The sequence below is a fragment of the Acomys russatus genome, chromosome 1 (assembly GCF_903995435.1).
Source record: "Acomys russatus chromosome 1, mAcoRus1.1, whole genome shotgun sequence".
NCBI classification, from domain to species: Eukaryota; Metazoa; Chordata; class Mammalia; order Rodentia; family Muridae; genus Acomys; species Acomys russatus.
This window is the reverse complement of record NC_067137.1, coordinates 124,116,215-124,140,504: the sequence shown is the minus strand read 5'-3', so window position 1 is coordinate 124,140,504 and position 24,290 is coordinate 124,116,215. Positions and strand designations below refer to the sequence as shown.

The 24,290-nt window shown below is 43.5% G+C and overlaps 1 protein-coding gene across 1 annotated transcript in view; it reads left to right on the top strand.

Moving 5' to 3' along the window:
* The window catches only part of Abcb5 (ATP binding cassette subfamily B member 5), a 162,873-nt gene that overhangs the window by 119,815 nt on the left and 18,768 nt on the right, over window positions 1-24,290 (top strand). Inside the window, exons 16-22 of the mRNA XM_051153951.1 lie at window positions 3,347-3,487; window positions 4,893-5,036; window positions 6,423-6,527; window positions 6,666-6,743; window positions 10,520-10,603; window positions 20,653-20,856; window positions 23,741-23,841. Coding sequence (XP_051009908.1) covers window positions 3,347-3,487; window positions 4,893-5,036; window positions 6,423-6,527; window positions 6,666-6,743; window positions 10,520-10,603; window positions 20,653-20,856; window positions 23,741-23,841 — 857 coding nt within the window. The remainder of the gene's footprint in view (window positions 1-3,346; window positions 3,488-4,892; window positions 5,037-6,422; window positions 6,528-6,665; window positions 6,744-10,519; window positions 10,604-20,652; window positions 20,857-23,740; window positions 23,842-24,290) is intronic.

Here is a 24,290-nt window from a genome sequence, read left to right as displayed (position 1 = left end):
GAAAATCCATGACAATTACAATGGCAAAGTTAACACTGCTAAGGAAATCTAAGAACAGGTGGCTGCGGGGCAGGGAGAGAGGAGCCATTGCCTTGCAAGTATGAGGGCCAGATTCTAACTCCCACCCCTGTGCAGCAGATCTCTGGAACTCCAGGTCCCCTGCAGTGTGGGGGACACAGAATCCCCAGTACACACTGTCGTATAGGTGCTCTCTGAGTTCAACTGAGAGACCCTGCCTCAGTGAATGATCAAGGAAGACTCTCAATGTCAACCTTGGGCCTCCACATTTACAAGCCCACAAGTCACACACACACACACACACACACACACACACACACACACACACACACCACATATACACACACACCACATACACACCACATGCACACCATGCATACACACACACTGCATACACACACACACCATATACACACCATAGACACCATGCATACACACCATAGACACACCATGCATACACACCACCCACACACCATGCATACACACCACAGACACACCATGCATACACACCATAGACACACACACCACATACACACCATAGACACACCATGCATACACACCATAGACACACACACCACATACACACCACAGACACACCATGCATACACACCACAGACACACACACCATGCATACACACCATAGACACACACACCACATACACACCACAGACACCATGCATACACACCATAGACACACCATGCATACACACCATAGACACACACACCACATACACACCATAGACACACACACCATGCATACACACCACAGACACACCATGCATACACACCATAGACACACCATGCATACACACCATAGACACACACACCACATACACACCATAGACACACACACCATGCATACACACCACAGACACACCATGCATACACACCATAGACACACCATGCATACACACCATAGACACACACACCATGCATACACACCATAGACACACACACCACATACACACCACAGACACCATGCATACACACCATAGACACACCATGCATACACACCACAGACACACCATGCATACACACCATAGACACACACACCATGCATACACACTATACACACACCTACACACATACACACACTACATACACACACACCCCACACACACTGCTTACACACACACACCCCACACACACTGCCTACACACACACACACTCACACACGACGTGGAAAAAAGAAACAAAGAAAGACTTGAGAAGCAGCACAGCACCGTAGCTGACTAATGAGCTGCTATCACTGCCAGCTGACTCTGTGACATTACCCTTTTAGGGCCTGAGAGAAGAGTCTTAAATTGTCTGTTTCTATTTTCTAATCCCTAACATGGGGGGGGGGTGCAGTAATCAATTAATTATTATAAGTACTAAATGAGCTAATTCTTTTAAGTACTTGGAATTATTTTTGCATAAGTGAGTATGAAATAAAATCAAGTACAGAGGAGCTGGGAAGATGGCTTAGTGGGTAAGAGCACTACCTGCTCCTGCACAGGACCCAGGTTCAGGCCCCAGGACTCACATGACAGCTCATAGCCATGCACGGCTCCAGTTCCACCAGGCAGTGGTGGCGCACGCCTTTAACTACAGCCACTTGGACATCAGAGGCAGGCGGGTCTGTGGGTTCGAGGCCAGCCTGGTCTACAGAGTGAGTTCCAGGGCAGCCTGGGCTACACAGAGAGACCCTGTCTCAAAAAACAAAAACAAACTCCTCTCCAGTTCCATGGAGTCTGAGTCTCGCTTCTGACCTCCACAGCACCAGGCACACATGCATTCAAACAAACAAACAAAAAACCATAAATAAGTAAATTGAAAAATATGAATCAAATGCAGATGATTTTTAGGATAGTTGTACTTTGATAACCCTGTATATGTGCACAGTGTGTCCTGATCTCCTATCTACCCTCAACTTCTCCAGCCCCTTCCCAACATCCCCTCCCACCTTCATGTAGTCTTTTTTCTTTTCTTTTTTTTCCTTTCTTTCTTTCTGTTTTTGTAACCCACTGAGTCTAATCAGTGCTGCCTGCTGGGATCTTGACTGACATTATGGGCTTGGTCTTGTGCAGGTAGTCACAGTTGGTGAGTTAGTGAGTGCAATGGCCATGTCACGCCCAGAAGACAGTATTTCACAACACTCTTCCCTATCTATTTTAAATTTCACACAGTGTAACTCCTGAAGAAAAAAAAAAAAAATATCCAAATAAAATATCTCTTCCATGGTAGAAGAATAACAGAAAAGAAGGTGATAGCTTAAGGGTGTGTGATTACAGATGATAACGGCAAACAGCCAGGTTAGCATTCATTGTGCATTTGTGTTGTGGCTCGTTAACTGTGATTGTGTGTGACTCATTAACTTACTGAAGGATCTGAGCATCCCTGGAATGTGTACCTGCCCCTTGCCTACCTGAGCCTGTATCCACCCTCGACCCTTCCCTCAGCTACTGTCTTATCTGGGTGCCCGATCCTCTCGTGCCAGCTCCCTGCATTAGAAGGGGCGTCTAGTGAAATCACAAGTGTCCACTCCCACTCGTGGACCAGTGGGTAGGGTATATTGCTTGGGTGTCTCATTAAAATAATCCTAATTTTTCTAAATTACAATTGAAAGGAAAGAAGGAAGGAAGGAAGGAAGGAAAGAAGGAAGGAAGGAAGGAAGGAAAAAATGAAAAACTAGGTACAGTGCAATCTAGCTTAGAATTTAACATTAATCTATATTTTAACACTTTTCCATGGTCCGTTTGATTTCTCTGTGTTTTTATTTTCATGGACCCCTAACACACAACTATTTTTGCTTTGAAATCTCAGCCTGGATTGGGCTGCGCCTGCTGGCAAGGAAAGTATTACTGTTGCCTAAGTTCTCTCTCAGGTCCTAGACACACATACATAGCTTTAAAGTGACACAATAAAATACCTTTGTATTCTTTCCCTTTGAGTGAGTGTGTGTGTGTGTGTGTGTGTGTGTGTGTAAGCACCGTCCATCTTGTTTGCTTGTTTTAAGGAAGAATCTATAGCTGACCTAGAACTCACCAAGTATGCTAAACTGTCTAGCCAGCAAGGCAAAAGGATCAACCTACCTCAATCTATGCGATCACACCCTCACCTTCACCTGCCCCCCGCACCCCATCTTCAGCCCTTGCAGCAGCACCCCTGCCTCTCCTCCCCGGAACTAGGTGAATTCTACCATGCCCAGCTTTGTAAAGGTTGAGTTCTGGGAACCAAATCCCAGGCCTTGTGCTTGCTGGGCACTTTACCGGCTGAGCTACCCTCCTAGCCCTGCTTTTGTATTTTAAATACATCACTGTGACAGCATGTACGTTTTTCATTTAAGGATATTAAAAAGGCTGATGAGCAAATGGAGTCAAGGACACACCCCACTGAAGAAGATACTAGCTGTGATTCTCTGCCTGATGTGAACAGCACCAAGGCCCCTTGCACTGACGAGTTTCAGGAAGCTGGTCACTGTCAAGAGGTAACAGGTCACCTACCAACATGTTTTCCAACGTCCAATTAATCCTTATAAAACTTAGAATTGGTTTAAATAAAATACTATGGTGCTACTAAGCTCATGAAGTATTCCCTGTGACACTAAGGGGGCCATCTAATGGACTGCATTTATGTCAAAAAGTCCTTGTTGGGGAGGAAAAGTAATCTCGTGAAAACATGCTGTTCCTTCCTACAAGGCAAACCATGGGTTAAAACAGCAGCTTGAAGTGTGGGACACACCATCAGGGCCACCCCAGCATAATCTGGGCCAGGGTGTTGTGGATCTCAGTCTGGGGAGCATCCAATCGGACTTCCGAGTCATTGTGTCTTAGACAAAGAACTGAGTGAGCAACAAGTGTGCAGTCATAGAAATCCAAGCCAACTATTAAAGAAGAAAAAGACACATCTAAGAATTGAAGTGAGCCTAAAAGTCGCGACCAGCTCAAGACACAAGGCCAGGCCTCGCATCATGACCCTCTGTTGGGCATGTACATACTTCCCCCCCCCCCCCGCCCCGATGTCCCTGCATGCAGCCCTGGTGGACAGGGGATTCACCTGTTGCTTCTGCTGCGTCAGCCTGGATGCAGCCAAGCTCCCACACACAGTTCAGGCCTCTAGTCCCAGCTCCTGTGGGTAGGGATGCTTGTCCCCAGACATGGTGTTCCCTGATTCCAACTTCATCCCTCCTTGCCCCTGACATGACTTAGCATTCTCTTCGGTCACCATCCTGCCTTGTCTCATTTCTGTATCAAAATCAAACTCCTTCCTCTTAGCCCACCTTGGGCTCCAGATCCACAGCTGAACGCTCTCAGCATTTTTCCTGCTTAGGTTCCTGTTGCCACGATAAACACCATGCTCAAAAGCAAGTTGGGGAGGAAAGGGTTTATTCCAGAGTGCAGCTGTAGGGCCATCATGAAGGGAGGTCAGGGCAGGGACTCGGGACAGGAGCCTGAAGGTGGGAACTGAAGCAGAGGCCATGGAGGATGCTTACCAATTTGCTCCCCGTGACTTGCTCAGTTTGTTTTCTTATACAACCATCTGCCCAGGGGTAGCACTGCGCACAGGAGCTGGGACCACCCTCATGAGTCATTAGCCAAGAAAATGCCTCCACAGATGCCTACAGCCCCAATTTGTACTTTCTTAGTGATCGAAACTGAGTGAAGTCCTAACGCTGACATTGTACAAGTCATCACTTTGGCGTAGATTCCTCTCTGTTTGAAGCTCATCGTTAGTAATAACACGAGAGCGTTTTTCTAGGCAAGTACAATCGTACTGTGCCATCTGCTCTGTTCGGCAGGTCCCAGTGTGCTTCTGTTTCTCCCGCCCCACTTCCCCGGGTTCCATGGTGCCTCAGACTGATGGTGTTCTCATCCAACTTGATTTATTTCTAGGCAAATCTTCCTGAAGTTTCTTTATTAGAAGTATTTAAATTAAGCAAGTCCGAATGGCCTTTTGTGGTTCTGGGAACACTGGCTTCTGTTCTAAATGGATCTGTTCATCCAGCATTTTCCATCATCTTCGCAAAGTTGGTCACCGTAAGTAAAACTCACTTGCTTATCCCTTTAACAACTCGGGGTCAAAGTTAGGGTTAAATTAAGCACAGCCAGGGCGCACAGAGCTGTGGTACACTCATCTGCAAAGTGGGTCGTCCCCAGTGCAGGGCCCATGGTAGGGAAGAGAGCTCGCATGCCTGGCACGTGAATCATATCTGTCACGTAATTTTCCGCTGGGTCTTGCTGGCTGCGTGGTCTAAAGACATTGCTTTCTTTCTAATTCTGACTCCAGTGTTGTATCCTAAGCACTGAGCCTCTTCCCTCATTGTCTTCCAAACAATGGCACCTTTTTATTAGCAGCCAGCTGGGAAAGGGGGATATGAGTCTGGGCTTGTGGCAAAGCCCTAGAAGAGTTGACTGGTTCAGGATCTCATAGACCAACACTGTCTTCAGCAGCCCTGTACACAGCTGCATTGCATGCCACTGTGTGTGCCTGGTGCCGAACTTGGTAAACAACTTCCAGGGGCCAGTACAAATTTTGAAGAATATTAAGAAGTGTGACTTACTAAAAGTTCTTAGAAATAATAATTCAAACTGATGATCTGATTGAAAAAAAAATACTATACGGTCAGAAAGCTGTCTATGTGCTTGCCACACAGGTATGACAATCTGAGTTTGATCCTCAGAACCCACATAAAAAGCCAATGTCACAGGCAGGAGTGGAGGGCATGTGCCTTTAACCCCAGCATTCAGGAAGGCAGAGGCAGGCAGATGGCTGTGAGTTTGAGGCCAGCCTGGCCTGCAAAGCGAGTCCAAGATGGCCAAAGCCACACAGAGAAACCCTGTCTCAAAAAACAAAACAAAACAAAACAAAATCCTAAGCCACATGTGGTGGTACACAGTTGTTCCCTACGGTAAGACGGGAGCCCAAGACAGGAGCGTAGGACTGGCTAGATTAAAATACGCAGTACAACATCGGCAGAGGAGAAACAGCGGAGATGCTATGCCTCAGCAAGGAGGAGAGCAAGAATCCACTACCAAAGTTGACCTCTGACCTACATACAAATACCCAAATTCATACACATATACACAAAGAAAGGAGGGAGAGAGGGAGGAAGGTAGGGAGACAAAATTCAAATAACAAGAAAAAGGAAAAAACACTGTGATAGAAGACTCATTTGTCTGATATACTTACCGAGCAAACGCAGGTGAACTAAAAATAAATTGATTTTTATCATGTATATTAAAAGTAGACAAGAGAATAATAATAGTATAATTTCTTTTTTACCCAGAATGCATAGTTTTTTTTTCCTTATGTTGCAATTCCTGTAGAAAACCCTGGTGTATGCGGACGTTTTAAGTGAGGTTGGCTTGTTTTCTGCTATCGCTTTCCTCCAAGCTTCTGATGGAGACTCTGTTCCTTCTCAGATGTTCGAAGACAAAAGTAAAACTACCCTGAAGCACGAGGCGCAACTCTACTCTGTGGTGTTGGTCGCCCTGGGCGCTGTGGCCCTGGTCACTTACCTGATGCAGGTACAGTTTTAACTGACTAAAAGGCCCTGGGCAGAGTTACATGGTTATGTTATCTTCTCGGTTTCAGTTTAAAATATAGTAGCTGAACCTTACAGAGAGACTTAAAGATAAACGTCCAGCTTTCTGTTTGCTTCCCAGGGATTGTTTTATGGCAGAGCAGAGGAAAACTTAGCCATGAGACTAAGACACTTGGCATTCAAAGCCATGCTGTACCAGGTCAGTGCATTTAGTGGGGTTTTTTTTTTTCTTCTTCTTCTTTTAATTGATGTAGTTTCTTGATGTAGTTCTTATTTCAGGTCATTGAGAAGTATGCGGTTGTTGTTCTAGGCAGAAAAAAAAAGCAATCCACCATCATATTCTTCTAATAAAAAGCACATCCGGGGGCTGGAGATTCTGACTCTAGGAAATTGTGAGCACCTCTGGTTTCCAGAAGAAACTGCACTCACAAGCGCACACGTGCACACACACACACACACACACACACACACACATGCTTAAAATTTAAAAAAAAAAAAAAAAAAAAGCACATCCAAATTATGAGGCTTGAAAATAAAAGATTTCAGGTCTACAGTTATTAGTTGCATTCAACTTCCCTTTGGTGCACAACGTAGTGTGAGAGGGTAAGAAAGAAAAGGTCACACATTAAAACTGAAAAGGAGTCAGGAGAACTCCGGGACCTCATAGCACCTTTGCAGGACTCACCGGGCCAGTGACGCTTTCTCTCTCCACACTCTAAAATCCTCCAGTCTCTTGGCTGTTGTGGAGAAAGTCCTCAACTCAGAGAGCATCTGTGTGCCTAGCAGGTCAGACTGCAGCAGACAACCAGTCACTCTTGGAAACGGCTAAACTAGGTGGATAATTTCCCACAGGTGGCGTCTGGCAGCTGAGGTGGATGGACGGGGTCCCTGAAAGCCCATAATCGTTGAAGCCCTTGCTTCACCTTCTGTCAGCAGAGCTGGTGGAAAATGCTTCCTGCCTGGCAATTGCTTTTCAGAAATTGAGTTGCTGTCTTCCAGGGGAGTTGTCAAAGGCAGTTTTTACATCTTCTCAGCAGTCTGGGGGCTGCCATGCAATGAATCTCACGGTCCCCATACTGCCTCACTCAGCTTCCAGCAGTGCGAGCGGTCACACTGTACAGGGAGGGCCCGCCTCAAAGCTTCCTCCACCTTTGAAACATCCCCTGACCTAAAATAATTTTTAAAAATAGATCTGATCCCCCCTCATGTAGGTCTTAGTAAATTTATATTTTTTTACTTATAACACCTCATGCCCCCACCTCTAATCTTAAGGTGAGACTGTAATTAGCTAAAACTGTATTTCACACCTACTGCCTTACTGTTTTTATCTTCCTGAATTTATGTTTTCTCCAGTTCAAGTCAATTTATGTTCATAGAATTTTTAAACTGTTTCCTAAATATCTTAACATTTTACACAGACAAATGTAGAGAGGCTTCCCCTCTGTTCACAGAATAGTTTTTGTTTATTTTACTTTTAATTATTAGCATGCAGGTATGTCTGTGTGCACATGAGTACAGGTGACAGAGGAGGCCAGAGGCCTTCTTCTTCTTCTTTTTTTTTAATGGAGGGTCTGGGGAAAGTATAGCACTTTTAGCCTTCTCTTTCTATGTTCCTTCACAGTGTTGCTTCGTCTGTGGCAAGGAGACAGCTAATATGGGATTTTACCTAACCTTTACTGCCTGGATTTTTGTCCTAAGATAAAACTGAAACCTTAGAAAGCATGCTGAGGCTTGCAGCGCCTTTTTACAACCGTTTTGGAATCTCACTGAAGTAGCCATGTTTATAGAATCGGGTGTGGTTTTCTGTAGGTAAACCATCTGTCTTTTATATTCCTACTTAAAAGCCTCTCAGGTAAAAAGTTACTGTGGCTGTTGGTAGCCTCAGGGTTGAAAGTATTGTTCATTGTACTTTTTAGAGGTCAATATTGATCTACAAAGCTGTGGGGGTTTGAAATTTTGGGGTTTCTTTTTTGTTGTTGTTTATTCAGGTCCCCCCCCCCGCCAATTTCCCCTCTAAATTGGGTTGTTCAGGGATTCTAGGTAAAAATAAATCTCTCATCCATCAGATAATAGCACTGGCAGCAATGATTTAGAGGGCCCAGGGAGGCCCCAGAGCTTCTACCAAAGGGTTGTGAGGTAGCAAACAAACCCTGGAGCTCCAGAAGCGATGAGGGCTTCAGCTGGATGACAGACAGAGCAGGCCATTTCTTAAAAGAACTGTGGCCTCTTTGCTGAAGCTGCACCTCACGGGGGGGGGGGGGGGCCGGGGGGCTGCTGCGATAACTACAGGGGGAAAAAAAACCCATATTCTACACTCTTCTTGAAGTGTGATTGCATTTTTATTTCTAGTGAAATTGTCAGTAGGAAAAAGACATATCAAAATTCCTGACAGCCTCTATTTGAAATTATCTTACCCCTGGGAGGACATAAAACAAGCCAGTTTTCACCCAGTGCCAGCTAGGTTCCAGAGATTCTACTAAATATTTTGCTATATAGTGCATATGCAGGAAGACAGTCTTTAGGGTGTACGATTGCTGACTTGTAGGAAGCCGTCTGGGGCATACTGCTTATTAGACTGGTGACTAAGACTGTTCACTGAGGGGTGTAGCGAGCGCTACAGGATCTGGAACGTAATATTCAACATTAATTTTTCTATTTTGTTTTAACATCATACCTAAAACTTCCTTATGCGTTCCATGTCATGTTGAAGTCTAGAAACAACTAGAAAATGGATGCAATCTCTTAATTTGAAAGCAAGTTCTACAGAATAACAAATACCTGGAGGCTTCCGGTTTTAATGCTATAACTTGCCGTGTAGCTGTCACTCATGAATGTTCACCTCTTAGGTCACTCACAGACTGTCATCACAGTTTCAGGTCACCTAAGACCATAAGTCCTTTGGGGAAAGCCTCCCCATGGCAGTGGCTGTCACAGAACACAGTTCTGTGCTCAGTTGTGCCTACCCTACTCTTGACGCATCCCCCCACAGAGCGTTCTTCTGAGGCAGTGCATGAGTCTCACGTAGACTGTCTCTCTTTTGTTTTTGTCTCCTTGACAGCACTGTGTAACCTGGGCCTCAGAGCCTGGCCGGGTTGTATCAAGCCGACAGTTTTTTTGGTGCTTTTTTTTTGGGGGGCGGGGGGTTTAAGTGACCGTGCTTATCATGCTCATCGGTGTCTCCATGGAGTTTTAATCAACAAGTGTGGTCTGAGTGGGAGGAGACACTCAATAGGAGGGAACCATCTCATCTCCTCAGGCTGAGAAGTGCTCAGAGCTGCTGTCTCTATTAGCTGCTGGAACGAAATCAGCTCTTACCTTGTGCTTTCCTTGCATGTGTTTTTTACCTGCTTTCTTTAGACGCTCTGCTTCTAGGCAGCAGTTTTCCAGCCTTCCACCTCTTATCTCACAGTGCCTAAGATCTACCAAACTTAGGGTGTAAGAGAAAATGTGCGGTAAATTGTGTGCCTCTGTGAATCCTAAAGAAGAGGGGAATAGTTCTTTTTTTGTCACCGGTAAATTTAGGTAACAATTTTGGAACACATTTCTAAGTTGCACTGGACATCACCATGAGAACAGAGTGTTCTGGATACACAGCTCATTGCTAAAGGGTGGCCAACATGCGCTGAGCCCCAGACTCGATCCTCAGTACCAAAAAACTAAATCAACGAATAAATAAATAAGTACTCTACTGTGGAGTAAAACAGCAAAGTGCCCTATTGTTGCAAATAGCCGTTCTGACAATAATCATTCTACAACTGTAATTATACACGCTGAATATTGTAATATGATAGCGAGTCTACAACTCGGTCTCGCATTCCTCAGTCTACACAAAGCACAGTGCTTTGTGAATTAAGGTACAGAAGCCAGTGGCACGTGAGAAGACAGCGAAATGCCTTCAAACTTGATTTTTTTTTTTAAGTCACCGATCTGAGAAGAATGTTTTTCTAATCCTGTGTCCATTCCCTTTCTCTGAAGGATATTGCCTGGTACGATGAGAAAGAAAACAGCACAGGCGCTCTGACCACGGCACTAGCCATGGACGTAGCACAGATCCAGGGTGTATGTATACTGTCATTTTTAATGCTTTTATTACATTTATATGTTCTGTGGGTGACTGAGCGTGAACCACAAGCTACACACGTGGAGGACAGCTTTCTGAAGTTGTTTCCTTCTGCCTACCACGTGAGGCCTGGGGGGCTGAACTCAGATCATCGGGCTTAGTGGAAGGTGCCTTTTCCCACTGAGCCACAATATCGGTCCCGTTGCTTTGTTTATTAAACAGTATCCTGGGCGGTGTGCATGCGTACCTACACGTGTGTGTCTGTGCCCATCTGTGAGTTATGTTAGATGGCCCAGCACTAAGAGAGACAATGTAGTGTCATGGCCAGCAGGGAATTCTTCAAGAAAGATTCAAGAGTATCTTTGAAACCAGGCTATTTTTTAAGCCTAAAATGAAGACACTTTGGCACATATAGTAGAGTAAATCAACAAAGAAGATTCTAAGGAATTAGAAACTAAAGAAGATTCTAAGAATTAGAGACAAGAATTCACAAGGAAATAGAGAAACAAGAAAATAGCAAGAGGAAAGAAAGCACACCCGCAGCACGGATTTCCCCATTGTTTTGTTTTGATATCAAGCATCCTTAAGTGGCCCAGGCTGTCCTTGAACTCATGAGGCTCCTGCTTCACCCTCCAAATACTAGAATTAAGGGCATGTATTGCACCCAGCTCTAGAAATGTCAATGAAAGAAAAAAAGGTTTAATTATCATTTCCCTAGGAACTAAGGCCTCACTTGAAGGGATATCTGGAGATTCATGTTCATGCTCTCTGAAGGTTGTTGAGGCAGATCATGTTAGTCAGTGTGGACAGCCACAGCGTGTCGTAGCACGGCAAGTCAAGGTGTTCGCCTTATTCAGGTCATTGACACTTGATGTGATGCTTGAAGAAGTGTAGGAAGGGGGTTCTGTGCAGGAGGAAAAGAACAACTCGCTAGCGGGTGTAGGAGTCTATGCTTGGGGAGCTTAGCTTGTTTCACATCGTGAACTCAAGGCCAGTGTGGGCTACATGATGATTGATTGATAGATAGATAGATAGATAGATAGATAGATAGATAGATAGAAGATAGATAGATAGATGATACATAGTAGATGATAATAATAATAATAATATAGATGATAGAGAGATAGATGGGACAAATGTCAATTTTCTTCAAATTATTTTAATAAAATTAACCTTTATAAAAACAATTAAGATTTAATCTAATTGAGAAAATGAGTACAAAGCAAACGGTCCTGCTCTTACTTTATGTGAGATTGTTTTCGTTAGTGTGGATGTGGGTGTGCGGATGCACGGACCCATACACATGTGGCCAGAGGCCAGGGGAGGGTGCCAGGTGCCCTGCTCTCTCACTCTCTGCCTTGAGAGACGGTCTCTGCCTGAACCTGGAGCTGGGCTGGTGCCAGAACACCCCAGCAGTCTCCTGTCTGCAGCTCCTGCAATGCTGCAGCTGCAGGTGCATATGGCCGTGCCTGGGTTATCCGGTTGCTGAGAGCCAGAACTCAGACTTTCATGCTTTTATGTATTAAGCCATCCTCCCAGGCCAAGATAAAGTTTTTTAAGTTCTATGAAAATATGAAATCTAATAGAGTTAAGGAGAATCCCTAAGATTTCATTGGATAGAGTTTCAATTCTAAAACAGGGCTGAAGACCTCTACTTTACCAGCACACATGGGTTGAAAAATATGTAAAGCACACTAAGAACAGCGTTAATCCAACAGAAGACGGGGGACCAGCCACTGCATGTGAAGTGTGACCAGCCACTGCATGTGAAGTGTGACCAGCCACTGCATGTGAAGTGTGACCAGCCACTGCATGTGACGGGTGACCAGCCACTGCATGTGACGGGTGACCAGCCACTGCATGTGAAGTGTGACCAGCCACTGCATGTGAAGTGTGACCAGCCACTGCATGTGAAGTGTGACCAGCCACTGCATGTGAAGTGTGACCAGCCACTGCATGTGAAGTGTGACCAGCCACTGCATGTGACAGGTGACCAGCCACTGCATGTGAAGTGTGACCAGCCACTGCATGTGAAGTGTGACCAGCCACTGCATGTGAAGTGTGACCAGCCACTGCATGTGACGGGTGACCAGCCACTGCATGTGAAGTGTGACCAGCCACTGCATGTGACGGGTGACCAGCCAGTGCATGTGACGGGTGACCAGCCACTGCATGTGAAGTGTGACCAGCCACTGCATGTGAAGTGTGACCAGCCACTGCATGTGAAGTGTGACCAGCCACTGCATGTGAAGTGTGACCAGCCACTGCATGTGATGGGTGACCAGCCACTGCATGTGACGGGTGACCAGCCACTGCATGTGACGGGTGACCAGCCACTGCATGTGAAGTGTGACCAGCCACTTCATGGGAAGTGTGACCAGCCACTGCATGTGAAGTGTGACCAGCCACTGCATGGGAAGTGTGACCAGCCACTGCATGGGAAGTGTGACCAGCCACTGCATGTGAAGTGTGACCAGCCACTGCATGGGAAGTGTGACCAGCTACTGCATGTGAAGTGCCAGTTACAACCCTAGGCAGAAAGTGTCGGTCCTGATAAGTCCACAAAAGTGGTATTTTTTTTTTTCCTTTACTGTGCCAATGTGCTCATTTTTTTCTTACTACCTATCTTTCACATATTGTGAATGAAATCCCACCTCAGAAAAAAAAAAAGAAAGAAAAAAAAGAAGAAGAATATTGCTCAGGGGCCTGGAGGGTTCACCAGGTAAAGTCAATTGCTACATGAGTGTGGTGACATAGATTCTAGGCCCAGAACAACATGGAGTTGGAAGAAGACAGTTGTCTTTTGATCTTTATACAAGCATACACACACATACACACACATACACACACATACACACACATACACACACATACACACACATACACACATACACACACATACACACACATACACACACATACACACACATACACACACATACACACATACACACACATACACACACATACACACACATACACACACATACACACACACATACACACACATACACACACATACACACACATACACACACATACACACACACACACACACATACACACATACACACACATACACACACATACACACACACATGCATACATATGCATATACACATACATGCATGCACATTTCCACTTATGCATATATACATGCATACACACATGCATGCACATATACACATACACACACAAATAAAAATAAAATAAAAAGCAATTTCAGTTATAGTTTGTCAAGTATATTAATGTGAATGTCCATAAGACAAGTTCTTAATAATAATATGTCTTAGTTAAAAACCTTTAACTAATAACCCAAAATACATAATCTTATATATTGTATGTATACAGCTTTTGTGAATTTGTCCAATAAATTGCTTTTCTGCTTACAAATACTATCACTATTACTTTTAGAAGCTCTGACTTTTTGGAGATCATTACGAAAACATGTTTGGTGAAATGCAGTCATATGACATCTTTCCTAAAAGAGTTGACTAACACAGCACAGCTTTTGCTGCTTTTTTCTTTCTTTCTCTTTTTCCTGGAATTCCCTTTGTAGACCAGGCTGGCCTCGAACTCATTGAGACCCACCTGCCTCTGCCTCTGAAGTGCTGAGATTAAAGGTGTGTGCCACCACACCTGGCCTAACACAGCCTCTTTAACTGGCATTGTTTTAGCCTAAGGTAATGGCTTACTGCCTGCACATCTGTCAACAGAATCCCATATAATAAGCAGTTTTAATGAAAGCATAAATCCATTTTAGATTGCTTTGGAAACTAGATTCCATAAAATCACAAGGTATTGTTATTTCTATACATTCTAGTAACTGGATCATCAGCCAGCTGTCTTACCTCATTTTGCACAAGAAACTCTTATTGAAAACATGATGCACATTCTATGCCACAGGCAGACCTGATGAAAATGCCCAGATCTTTGCTCATCGGAGCTATAATCATGTTGCCTCAAGAAATCATAAACATTTACTTCACTTATTAATTCCAGAGCCAATGAGGGGGCCAGTTTGTGCTAGTAGATTAACTTGGGTGATGCTGGCCTCATTTCTTGATTTCACTCTGACATGGAAGTATATAAAACAACTTGATAGTCCTTTTGAGTTAAGCAACATTATTAGTTACTGAAATGACTTTATTTAGCATGTTATAGGCTGCTATATAATTACAATTCTGCCCTAAGGTTTTAGGCTAAGTTTATTAAGAATGATCATCAAGCATGTAGCAAAATCTGGCATCCAAAGCTAAACGCGTGACGAGTTCAGTGACTTTCCACAAAATCACTGTTGTATGAGAGCTATGAGTTTGTGTGCCTTACATTATGACAAGCCTTGGTCTCTTTTTCCAACTAATTCTTATTTCTTCTCACAATTTATATTGTACCATTTATAATGCACCTTAGCAGATTCTGCTTCAGGTAGTCTTCTCTCAGGCTTCTGAAAGTATTTTCATGGATAGTTGTTCCACATGTGAGTTATTAACAGTACCTGACTTTTCGGTCACTTTAAGCTCCACTCTCAAAAATAGAAACAAATTGAGCAAACCATTGTGAGCCAGGAAGCCCACTCCAAAAAATAATCTTTATATGTGTCATCTTTATATTACTATATAAATAATCACGCTCTCACACTCAGAGAGAGGGAAGAGATAAAGAGAGAGACAGAGACAGAGACAGAGAGACAAAGAGAGTGTGTCTGTCTTGTATGCAGCCTAGGCTGGCCCAAAACTGTGTAGACCAGGATGTCCTTGAACTCAAGACCCTCCTGCCTCAACTTCCCAAGACAACAAATCTGCACCATCTGATTGTCTATCAAAATAATCGAGTTATCAAAAATTGACTATCAATATTTCTCTCTCGATATCTTCAACTCTGAACATCAGTTATTAAACCCATGGTAGTGTCATAACACGGTCTGCCTTCTGCAGTCTCTCTCACAGCTGCAGACAAATATAATTACTTTAACTATTGTCTGTCTGCTTGACTTTCTTTGTCTCACTGGTTAATAAGCCGCTTAGGAAATCACTTTGCTTAACTCTCATTTTAATATTTTATGAAGAAATTCTGATATTCCATTTCACATTTTCTAATTTTTCTGAATGTTTATTTCCTACAAAATGGAAGTGTTACGATATGTGTTCACTCTGGTAATATGTAATTAATTTTTAAAGACTTATTTCTCCTATGTACATGAGTGCTCTATCTGCATGTACACGTACACGCCAGAAGAGGGCAACAGATCCCAGCATAGATGGTTGTGAGACACCTTGTGGATGCTGAGAATTGAACTTCGGACCTCTGGAAGAGAACATAGTGCTCTTAACCGCTGAGCCATCTCTCCAGCCCCCAACATTTTTGTTTTTTTAGTATTATGTAGTGTCACAGCATATAAGTCAAAAGCCGTGTGATGCAATTAGAATCATGAAATGTTTCCGTTGTAAAGCACGGCATTAAAGGGCTAGCTTCAGTAGCTGCCACATTTACTCTCTTCCTATAAACTTGGTGTTTTCAGACTCTATATGCAAATGAGACAATGCAGCATCTAACCCTTTGCTAATTCTGGAGTGATTTTAGTTGATTAACCTCTGCCCTTATTATGAGGCTCACACTGCTACATTTTACCATACCTACTTATTTTTTTATTATATGTCACACATTAAGGAATTGTGCAATTTAAATGCCAAGTATCTCTATCTTTCTACGTATTCTTGAGTTTTATTCTACAATGAGTTAAAATCACCAAGGAAGGGTTTATTCCATTCAAATGTTTATGTTATGATTTGCTCAACAGGACAAAAGTCTACTTCCATGGCAAGGCCATTTGGCACACTCTATCCAATGCCCTATAAATCACAAATCTCTGGCTGGCTGGTTATGATTAGGCACTCTAAATCCCCAGTACTCATGTGCATGCATTTTTTCAGATAAATACTCAAAAAAGCAACTTCGGTCAATGTGCTCTCTCTCCTCTCTGGTAAGTATGCAAACTGATTCAGATGCCTCAGCCCTCTGCTTTGCTCACTCAATGCATGGAGTCAGTCGGCTGAGCTCCAGTTCACTTCCCTGCCACTGCCCTGGACACGTGAGGGAGTAGCTGAGATGATGATGATGTTTCTCTTCCATCTCCTCCACTAGGTGTCTTATGTTGAATGCCTTAAAAACCAATACTCCATACACTACTTTGTCTATTTCTTTTTTTTTTTTTTTTTCTGATAGAAGATAAATCAAGTACTTCATCTTAGGCAGAAGCAGAAATCCCTGCAGGTAGAATGTTACCGTAGTTGCATCCTGAGGTTCCTTCATTTGTCCAGGCTAGCCCCTCTTCTGTGTGCAGGTTTCTCGCAGGTTACACCACAATCTCTTCTTTAACATGATTTATTTTATCTATGTGCATTGATGTTTTTCGTGCATGTATATCTGTGCAAGGGTGTCAGATTCCCTCCCTTTAGAGTCACAGACAGCTGTGAGCTGCCATGTGGGTGCCAGGAATTGAATCCAGGTCCTCTGGAGAGCAGCCAATGCATTTAACTGCTGAGTCATCTCTTCACCTCCACCCCCATCACTTTATGATAGTTTGTTGAAAAATGTATAGTTCATGAGAGGCATAGTTTGGCAGAACCCATCAAGTACGTGAGAGAATCCGTTTCCTAGAAGGTCTAATTTCCAGCCTGAAATTAAGATCCCAGACCAACTTGGAGTTAAGTTTTGTGTAGGATGAGAAATAAAAATATATTTTCATCCGCTTACACGTGGGTATCTGGTTTTCTAGGCACCATTTGCTGAACAGGGTGTCTGTCTTAGTTAAAGTTATTATCCTGTGATAAAATGTGATCACGGCTGGAGAGATGGCTCAGCAGTTAAGAGCACTATCTGCTCTTCCAAACGTCCTGAGTTCAATCCCCAGCAACTACATGGTGGCTCACAACCGTCTATAATGTGATCTAATGCCCTCTTCTGTCGTGCAGGTGTACGAGAGAGAGAGAGAGAGAGAGAGAGAGAGAGAGAGAGAGAGAGAGAGAGAGAGAGAGAGAGAGAGAGATCTTATAACCAAAAGCAACTTTGGGAGAAAAGAGTTTATTTGGCTTGCATATCCTTAATCACAAACAACTGAGGGAAGTCAAGGCAGGACCTCAAACCAGACAGGAACCTGGAGGCTGGAGCTGATGCAGAGGAGGAGTGCTGCTTACTGGCTTGCTCTCCGCGGCTCACTCAGCCTGCTTTGTCTTAGAACCCAGGACCACCAACTCAAGAATGGCACCACCCACAGCGAGCTGGGCTGCCCTACAACCCAATCTTACAGAGTCATTTCCTCAACTGAGGCTTCCTCCTCCCAGATGACTCATGCTTCTATCACGTTGACGTAAAACCCAGCCAGAACAGTGTCTTTACTTCAGTATGGCTTTGGGTGCTTTGTCTTTGTCTGTTTTTGTTGTTGTTGTTGTTATTGTTGTTTTGTTTTGTTTTGCATCTTTGTCAAAAATCACATGGCTGGCCAGATGTGGTGGCACATGCCTTTAATCTCCACCCTGAGAGACAGAGGTAGGCAGATCTCCATGAGTTCAAGACTACTGATCTTCACTGAGAGTTCCAAACCAGCCATGGAGAACCTGTTCTCATTATTTTTCTTCAAAGCACTAAAGAGAGTTAACATTTTAATCCATCAAAGAAAGACTCATAAGACACGTAGCTGCTCATTGTTTAGGCTTATTACTGGGGGACTGAGACAGAGCCTCACATAGACCAGCCTTGCATACACTCTGTAGGCCAATCTAGCCTCAAACTCAGAGATCCACCTGCCTCTGCCTCTGCCTCTGCTGCCTCTGCTGCTGCTGCTGCCTCTGCTGCTGCTGGTGCTGCCTCTGCTGCTGCCTCTGGTGCTGCCTCTGCTGCTGCCTCTGCTGCTGCTGCTGCCTCTGCTGCCTCTGGTGCTGCCTCTGCTGCTGCTGCCTCTGCTCCTGCTGCCTCTGCTCCTGCTGCTGCCTCTGCTGCTGCTTTCTCCACTGAATGCTGTGTCCAAAGACTTGTGACACCACGCCCACATTAGTCATAGCATTCGACAGAAAATTATTCCAAAAGTAGTAGAATTGTTTTTACAATTGTTATGTAAATACTGCATGCCTAATGTGGGCATGGTGGCACAAGTCTTTGGACACAGCATTCAGCAGAGGCAGAGGCACAGGCAGAGGCATTCCAAGCCAGCCAGAATCAGCGTGAAACCTTATCTAAAAAACACAATAAAGGAGGAGGAAGATAAGGAGGGGAGGGGAAGGGGTGGGATGGGAAGAGAAGTGATGGGGAGGGAAGGGAAGGGAAGAACCAGATTTCTCACTTGTGAAGAGAGAGACAACAAACCAGGAAAAGAGGAAACTAAAACCAGCCTTGTAGCTTTGGGTGAGAATTGGAAGTACTGCAGAGACTCTTGGACTTCAAGAAATTACACACACACACACACACACACACACACACACACACGCGCGCGCGCGCGCGCGCGCATACACATGCGCGCGCACACGCACATGCACGCACTGCTTCCCAGAGCTGCCCACTGATGGTCCCATCATAATGAGCTCCGGCAGCACAGATCTTGCCAGCAAGGCTGCACTCTCCTACTTGTGCTCCTGTCCCTCTGTGCTCCCCTATGTGCAGTCTAGACTCTGGGAGGGACCTATTGCTCAGCGCTGCTATGAGCCGGAGCAAGGGTGACTGGTGGAAGTCATGTGAGAGCTTAGCTGTGCCAAAACTACATGGAAATCTCAGTTTTGCTGATTCCATAAAGAATTTTTTTAATAGAAATTGACAATTCACCTTAGGATTTTATTTTTTTAGAAATGAAGGGTTGATTTTAATAAATACGTAAGCTAAAGCACAGAATTTTTTTATTTAAATACAATCATGAGACCTTTGTGAAAGTTCAGATACACAATTTAAAACATATTTTCCAGGAAACATAATTTCCACTTAAATTTTAAGTGCCTGTCATTATTCAAGTCTGTAAAACTGGTACTTTAGTGCTATTAAATATTAAGATATTTATTTTCCTTTAGTATACTAAGTGTAGCCACAATATCATAACAGGAAACATTAAAAATATTTTACAAAAGACTAACTAACTCTTATTTTTTTTTTTTTTTTTTGGCTGTTGTTGTTCACAGTACCCATTATTTGGCTATTTTTTCAAGTGCCAGCTTTATTTTCACAAGTTTATAAGTTAAGGGCAGTTGAAATCACTCAGTATTTGTCATTCAAGCCTGACCAGAACTTGAGAGAGGCTGCACACGTGCTCACTTTACACTCACACACAGTGCACATGTGCTCACTTCATATACACACACTTTATAATAAAATTATTATTATTTGTTTATGTATGTAAAAGAAAATTCACTTTAAAAGCTAGAGTTGAGAAAGAGAATGCATATGAATTAATGTGGTGTGGACACAAACACAGGAACATCTTTAAGGAGTCAAAGAAACCCTGTCATTTTAGCTTTTGACACACTTAATTTTTATCAGAGTGTGAAATACCACATAGCTAAAAAGAACTCATGGAAGGACCTTTAAACAGGCTATATTTGTGGATCATGGTAATACACACCTTTCATCCCAGCACACAGCAGGCAGAGGCAGGCGGATCTCTGAGAGTTCGAGGCCAGCCTTGTCTACACAGTGAGTTCCAGGACAGCCAGAACTATGAAGAGAAGACCCTGTCTCAAAAACAAAAATAAATAAACAAAGCAAACAAACAAAGCAGGTCACATTTGATTTCAAATGATCTAAAACTTCTACCATGCTTCTACCGTCTACCTAAGGTGTTAAAATAGACACAATCTCTTGTGGGTGGCTGTCTCAATATTGAACATAAGGTTGAAAAATGAAAGGATTCCTTAGCAGGTTCTCAAGAAATATGTGCCCTCGTTGATCTTTAATAATAGACTTAAAGAACAAGTCCAAGCGGGAGTTTAAAAGCACCTTATTTTTACAGGAAACTGTAAGAAGAATTCTCCTAACCTTAAGTCCCCAACCAAAATATGTCTGATTCTAGGCAGCAACTTCAAGACTTGGTGTCATAACACAAGATGTGACCAACATGGGGTTGTCTGCTTTCATCTCCTTCATATATGGATGGGAGATGACACTCCTGATTCTCAGCTTCGCGCCTGTGCTCGCAGTCACGGGAATGATTCAAACCGCGGCAGTGGCTGGGTTTGCCAACAAGGATAAGGAAGAGCTTGTGCGTGCTGGAAAGGTAAAGTGCGGGCTCTCTCTCGGGGGGGGGGGGGGCCGCCATTTCTCACATCCTTATGACGTCATCTCCTCGTCTCTTAGGAGTGGGTGGAGTGCTGTGTGCGTGCTGAAATGCACGGGGCCAGTGCCCGACGGGGTGTGGGCGTGTGACAGCAACATGGTCTGTGACTCAGAACGCAGAGACGAGCCAGACCCCACTGTCTTTCGGTGGCACACGTGTGACACAAGTAAACTGTGTCTATGTTTGCCACCTTTCGTTTGTTTCTCTGTGAAGTGAGGGTGATAAAGGAATACCCTGTTACAGATCTGTGTGTTACAGCGTTTGTTATACAAAACCCTTAGAATGGCCGTCGGAAGACAGCAAACACACATAACGATGTCATCCACACAGTTACTGTCAAGGGAGTTTTCTAATGCTATGATTCCCTATCCTCTATTAACCGAATAATTAAAATTTCTCAGACAATAACTATGGGCATTTTATTTTCAAAAATTCAGTTACTGAATACAAGACATTGATATTGATAATACCTAAATAAGTCGCTTTTTTAATCATCAAAATGGACAATTCATGCAGCTTTATAGGAAACCCTTTGACTCATTTAAGTTCCTCAGGGTCAGCCCCTGAACACCGTTTTTTGAGATTTAACTAACTGTGATGAAAGGGGGTCATTTGCTCTAAGGGTGACCTCACTCAGGCATCCTCCCTGAGGCACCTCCCTGTGCAGTGACGTAATGCCAATTGTTCAACCATCTTCTACCCACCTGTTGTCCGAGCGGCCAGCAACGCATTACTATCTCGAGCTTCTTACTCTTGCATTGTGTTTTAAAGCTTGGTCTGAGGAGGGGGAGGCATTCTGGGTTTTGTTTTGTTTGGGTAGCTTTGTATACTACATTCCTTTTTTTTTTTTTTTTTTTTTTTTTTTTTTTTTTTTAAATCATGACAGCCTTTTAGAAGCTGCAGCACGCAAATTCCAGGCTTAGGCTTTTTCTCTTCATGTGGCTTCAAAGCTCTTTCCCACATTGATGGCCATCCTCTGCACATGAAAATGAGTTTAATGTCACCTAGAGTCTACATTACAGTAACTGGGTTAGAGCAAACATAGTACACACATCACAAATGTTCTAACGAGCAGACAGTTAGTGATCAGCTTTGCCCGACCCTTGGACCTTCCCACATTTCCTACACTAGATAAGGGACCTTTTGATGTCCTCTTGTGCCTGATAAACTGAACTACTTAGCAAATATTCCTCTCAGACACAGGAGACAGTTTTTTAGCTTTCCCTGGATGCTTTTAAAATGCTGATCATATGGAAATGTTCTAAATCATCTCACTTTTGTGTCCTCAGCTATTGTTATAAATGTGCCCTTTGATGTTTTATTTCAGTGTCATGAGACTAGCCTGAGACTGTACAATCAGGAACTGCCTTTAACTTTTAGGAAGTCAGTTTACCAACTTAGACTATAGACCAGGCCAGCTAGATGGCTCATCAGGTAATGGCACTTGCTGCCAAGCCTGATGATTGGATTTGATCCTGGAGTTCCACATGGTAAAAAGAGAAAACAGACTGTCACCAAACTTGTCCTCTTCCCTCCCTGTGAATGCTGTAGCACTCCCCATCCCCTCCCCCACACAAGCACATACACACAGTCAATCATCAATCAATGTAAATTTAACTCTTTAATAATAAAACATGCAAGCAAGACACTCATATGAATGTATACACACTTTGTAAAATGACTAGAGTATTTTTAAATTTTGTTTTGTGTTTGTCTTTGGAGACAGGGTTTATCTGTGTAGCCTTTGTTGTCCCCAACTCACTTTGTAGACAAGGCTGGCCTCAAACTCACAGAGATCCCCCTGCCTCTGCCTCCCCAAGTGCTAGGATCACAGGTGTGCCCCACCACACCTGGCTCTAAATTTCTATAGTGACACTCCTCTCTCCATTGTGAAAAACAATCAAAAAGTGTTTCTTGTTTCTGTTCCTTCCTTTCTTTTCCTAAATAAGACTCCAACAGTCTTCTCCATTTTCCTTGTAAACAAGTTGGGTTAAGAGTGGAGAGCTGAGATTAATGAAGTTGTGGAATTAAAGAGAATTTGAAACAACCGAACCTGAAAACTGAGAGCAGAGTCTTTAGTATTACACTACCATGCCGCCAACTCTTGCAACCTAAAATGCCGTTTAACACGAGTGCGGGTCCGCCTGCGTCCCCTGCACGGCAGTCCACTGAGGCAGTCTGAAACTAAACGCAGTAACACAAACTCCATCTTTCAATCTAACCTGCATTGTCAAACTCCAACGTTACATGAGGGCAGAAGCCTCTCATTCTGAAACTCATGTAATTACATTCTTTCTGAACACTAACTAAACATAAAGAAACAATCATATTTGAATTGCATATCTTTTTAAGTTTCCAGGCTTCAAATAAGAAATGGTTTTGTCCCATAAAGAGTTTTACAGCCACTCTGTATGATGCCTTGTTGGGATAATCCTGAGTCCTGTTTGGCTACGATTTGTGATTCTGTGACAGAACTTTTGACTTGATTTTGTCTGCTATCTTTGACAAGAATTGTTTCATAACTTATAAGCAGCTCGTTGGCAAGTGGACATGCTCTTCAGTGTTTGGTTTCTCTGCTGGGGACACAATTAAAACTGAAATTCAGTCACGACTTAAGGGCCCTAAACTGGAAGTATTAAATCTCTTCAAAAGGAATTTCCATCAAGTAATTTTCATCTCATTAGAATGGGGGAAGGGGTAAGAGTAATTGCCAGAAAAAAAAAAAAATCATTGACTTGAAATACTGTACTCCCTAGACTGGTTCACTACCAGGGAGTTTAATATCACTAACCTTATTTCTGATTTTCTTGTCCCACCTTATAAGGTGGCATCAGAAGCTGTGGAGAACATACGTACTGTGGTGTCATTAACAAGAGAGAAAGCCTTTGAGCAAATGTATGAGGAGACACTTCAGACCCAACACAGGTGACTATAGCCCAGGCCCACTCTACTGGTCTTCGTCCTGGGAATACGCTGCTTAGGGTGCCGCCCGTGGCTTCCTTGCTAAGCTATTTTCCTGGTTACCTTTCCTAACTTTCCCAACAACTTTGTATGTGCCTTCATCAAGAGGGAATGAAGAACATTAAGGGCCACCATAACAAGAATATGTAGGTCCCCGCCGACCATCTGCTGCCTCCGTGAGGACACAGTGTCGACTTATTCCTCAAAGGAGGCTGAGGAAATGACGTGTGGAAGAAGGAAAGTAGGATGGCTCCTGCATTAGATCTCTAAGAGAGCTTAGATGTCAAACAAAGAGCACACAGTGCTTTTTTAACTACGAGTTCTATTCTGCTGCTGTAAGGCCACGGGGAGAACCAGAGAAATGATGTGAGAACCGCCGAGCCACCTCTCTGTAGCTCTTACGTTAGTTACTC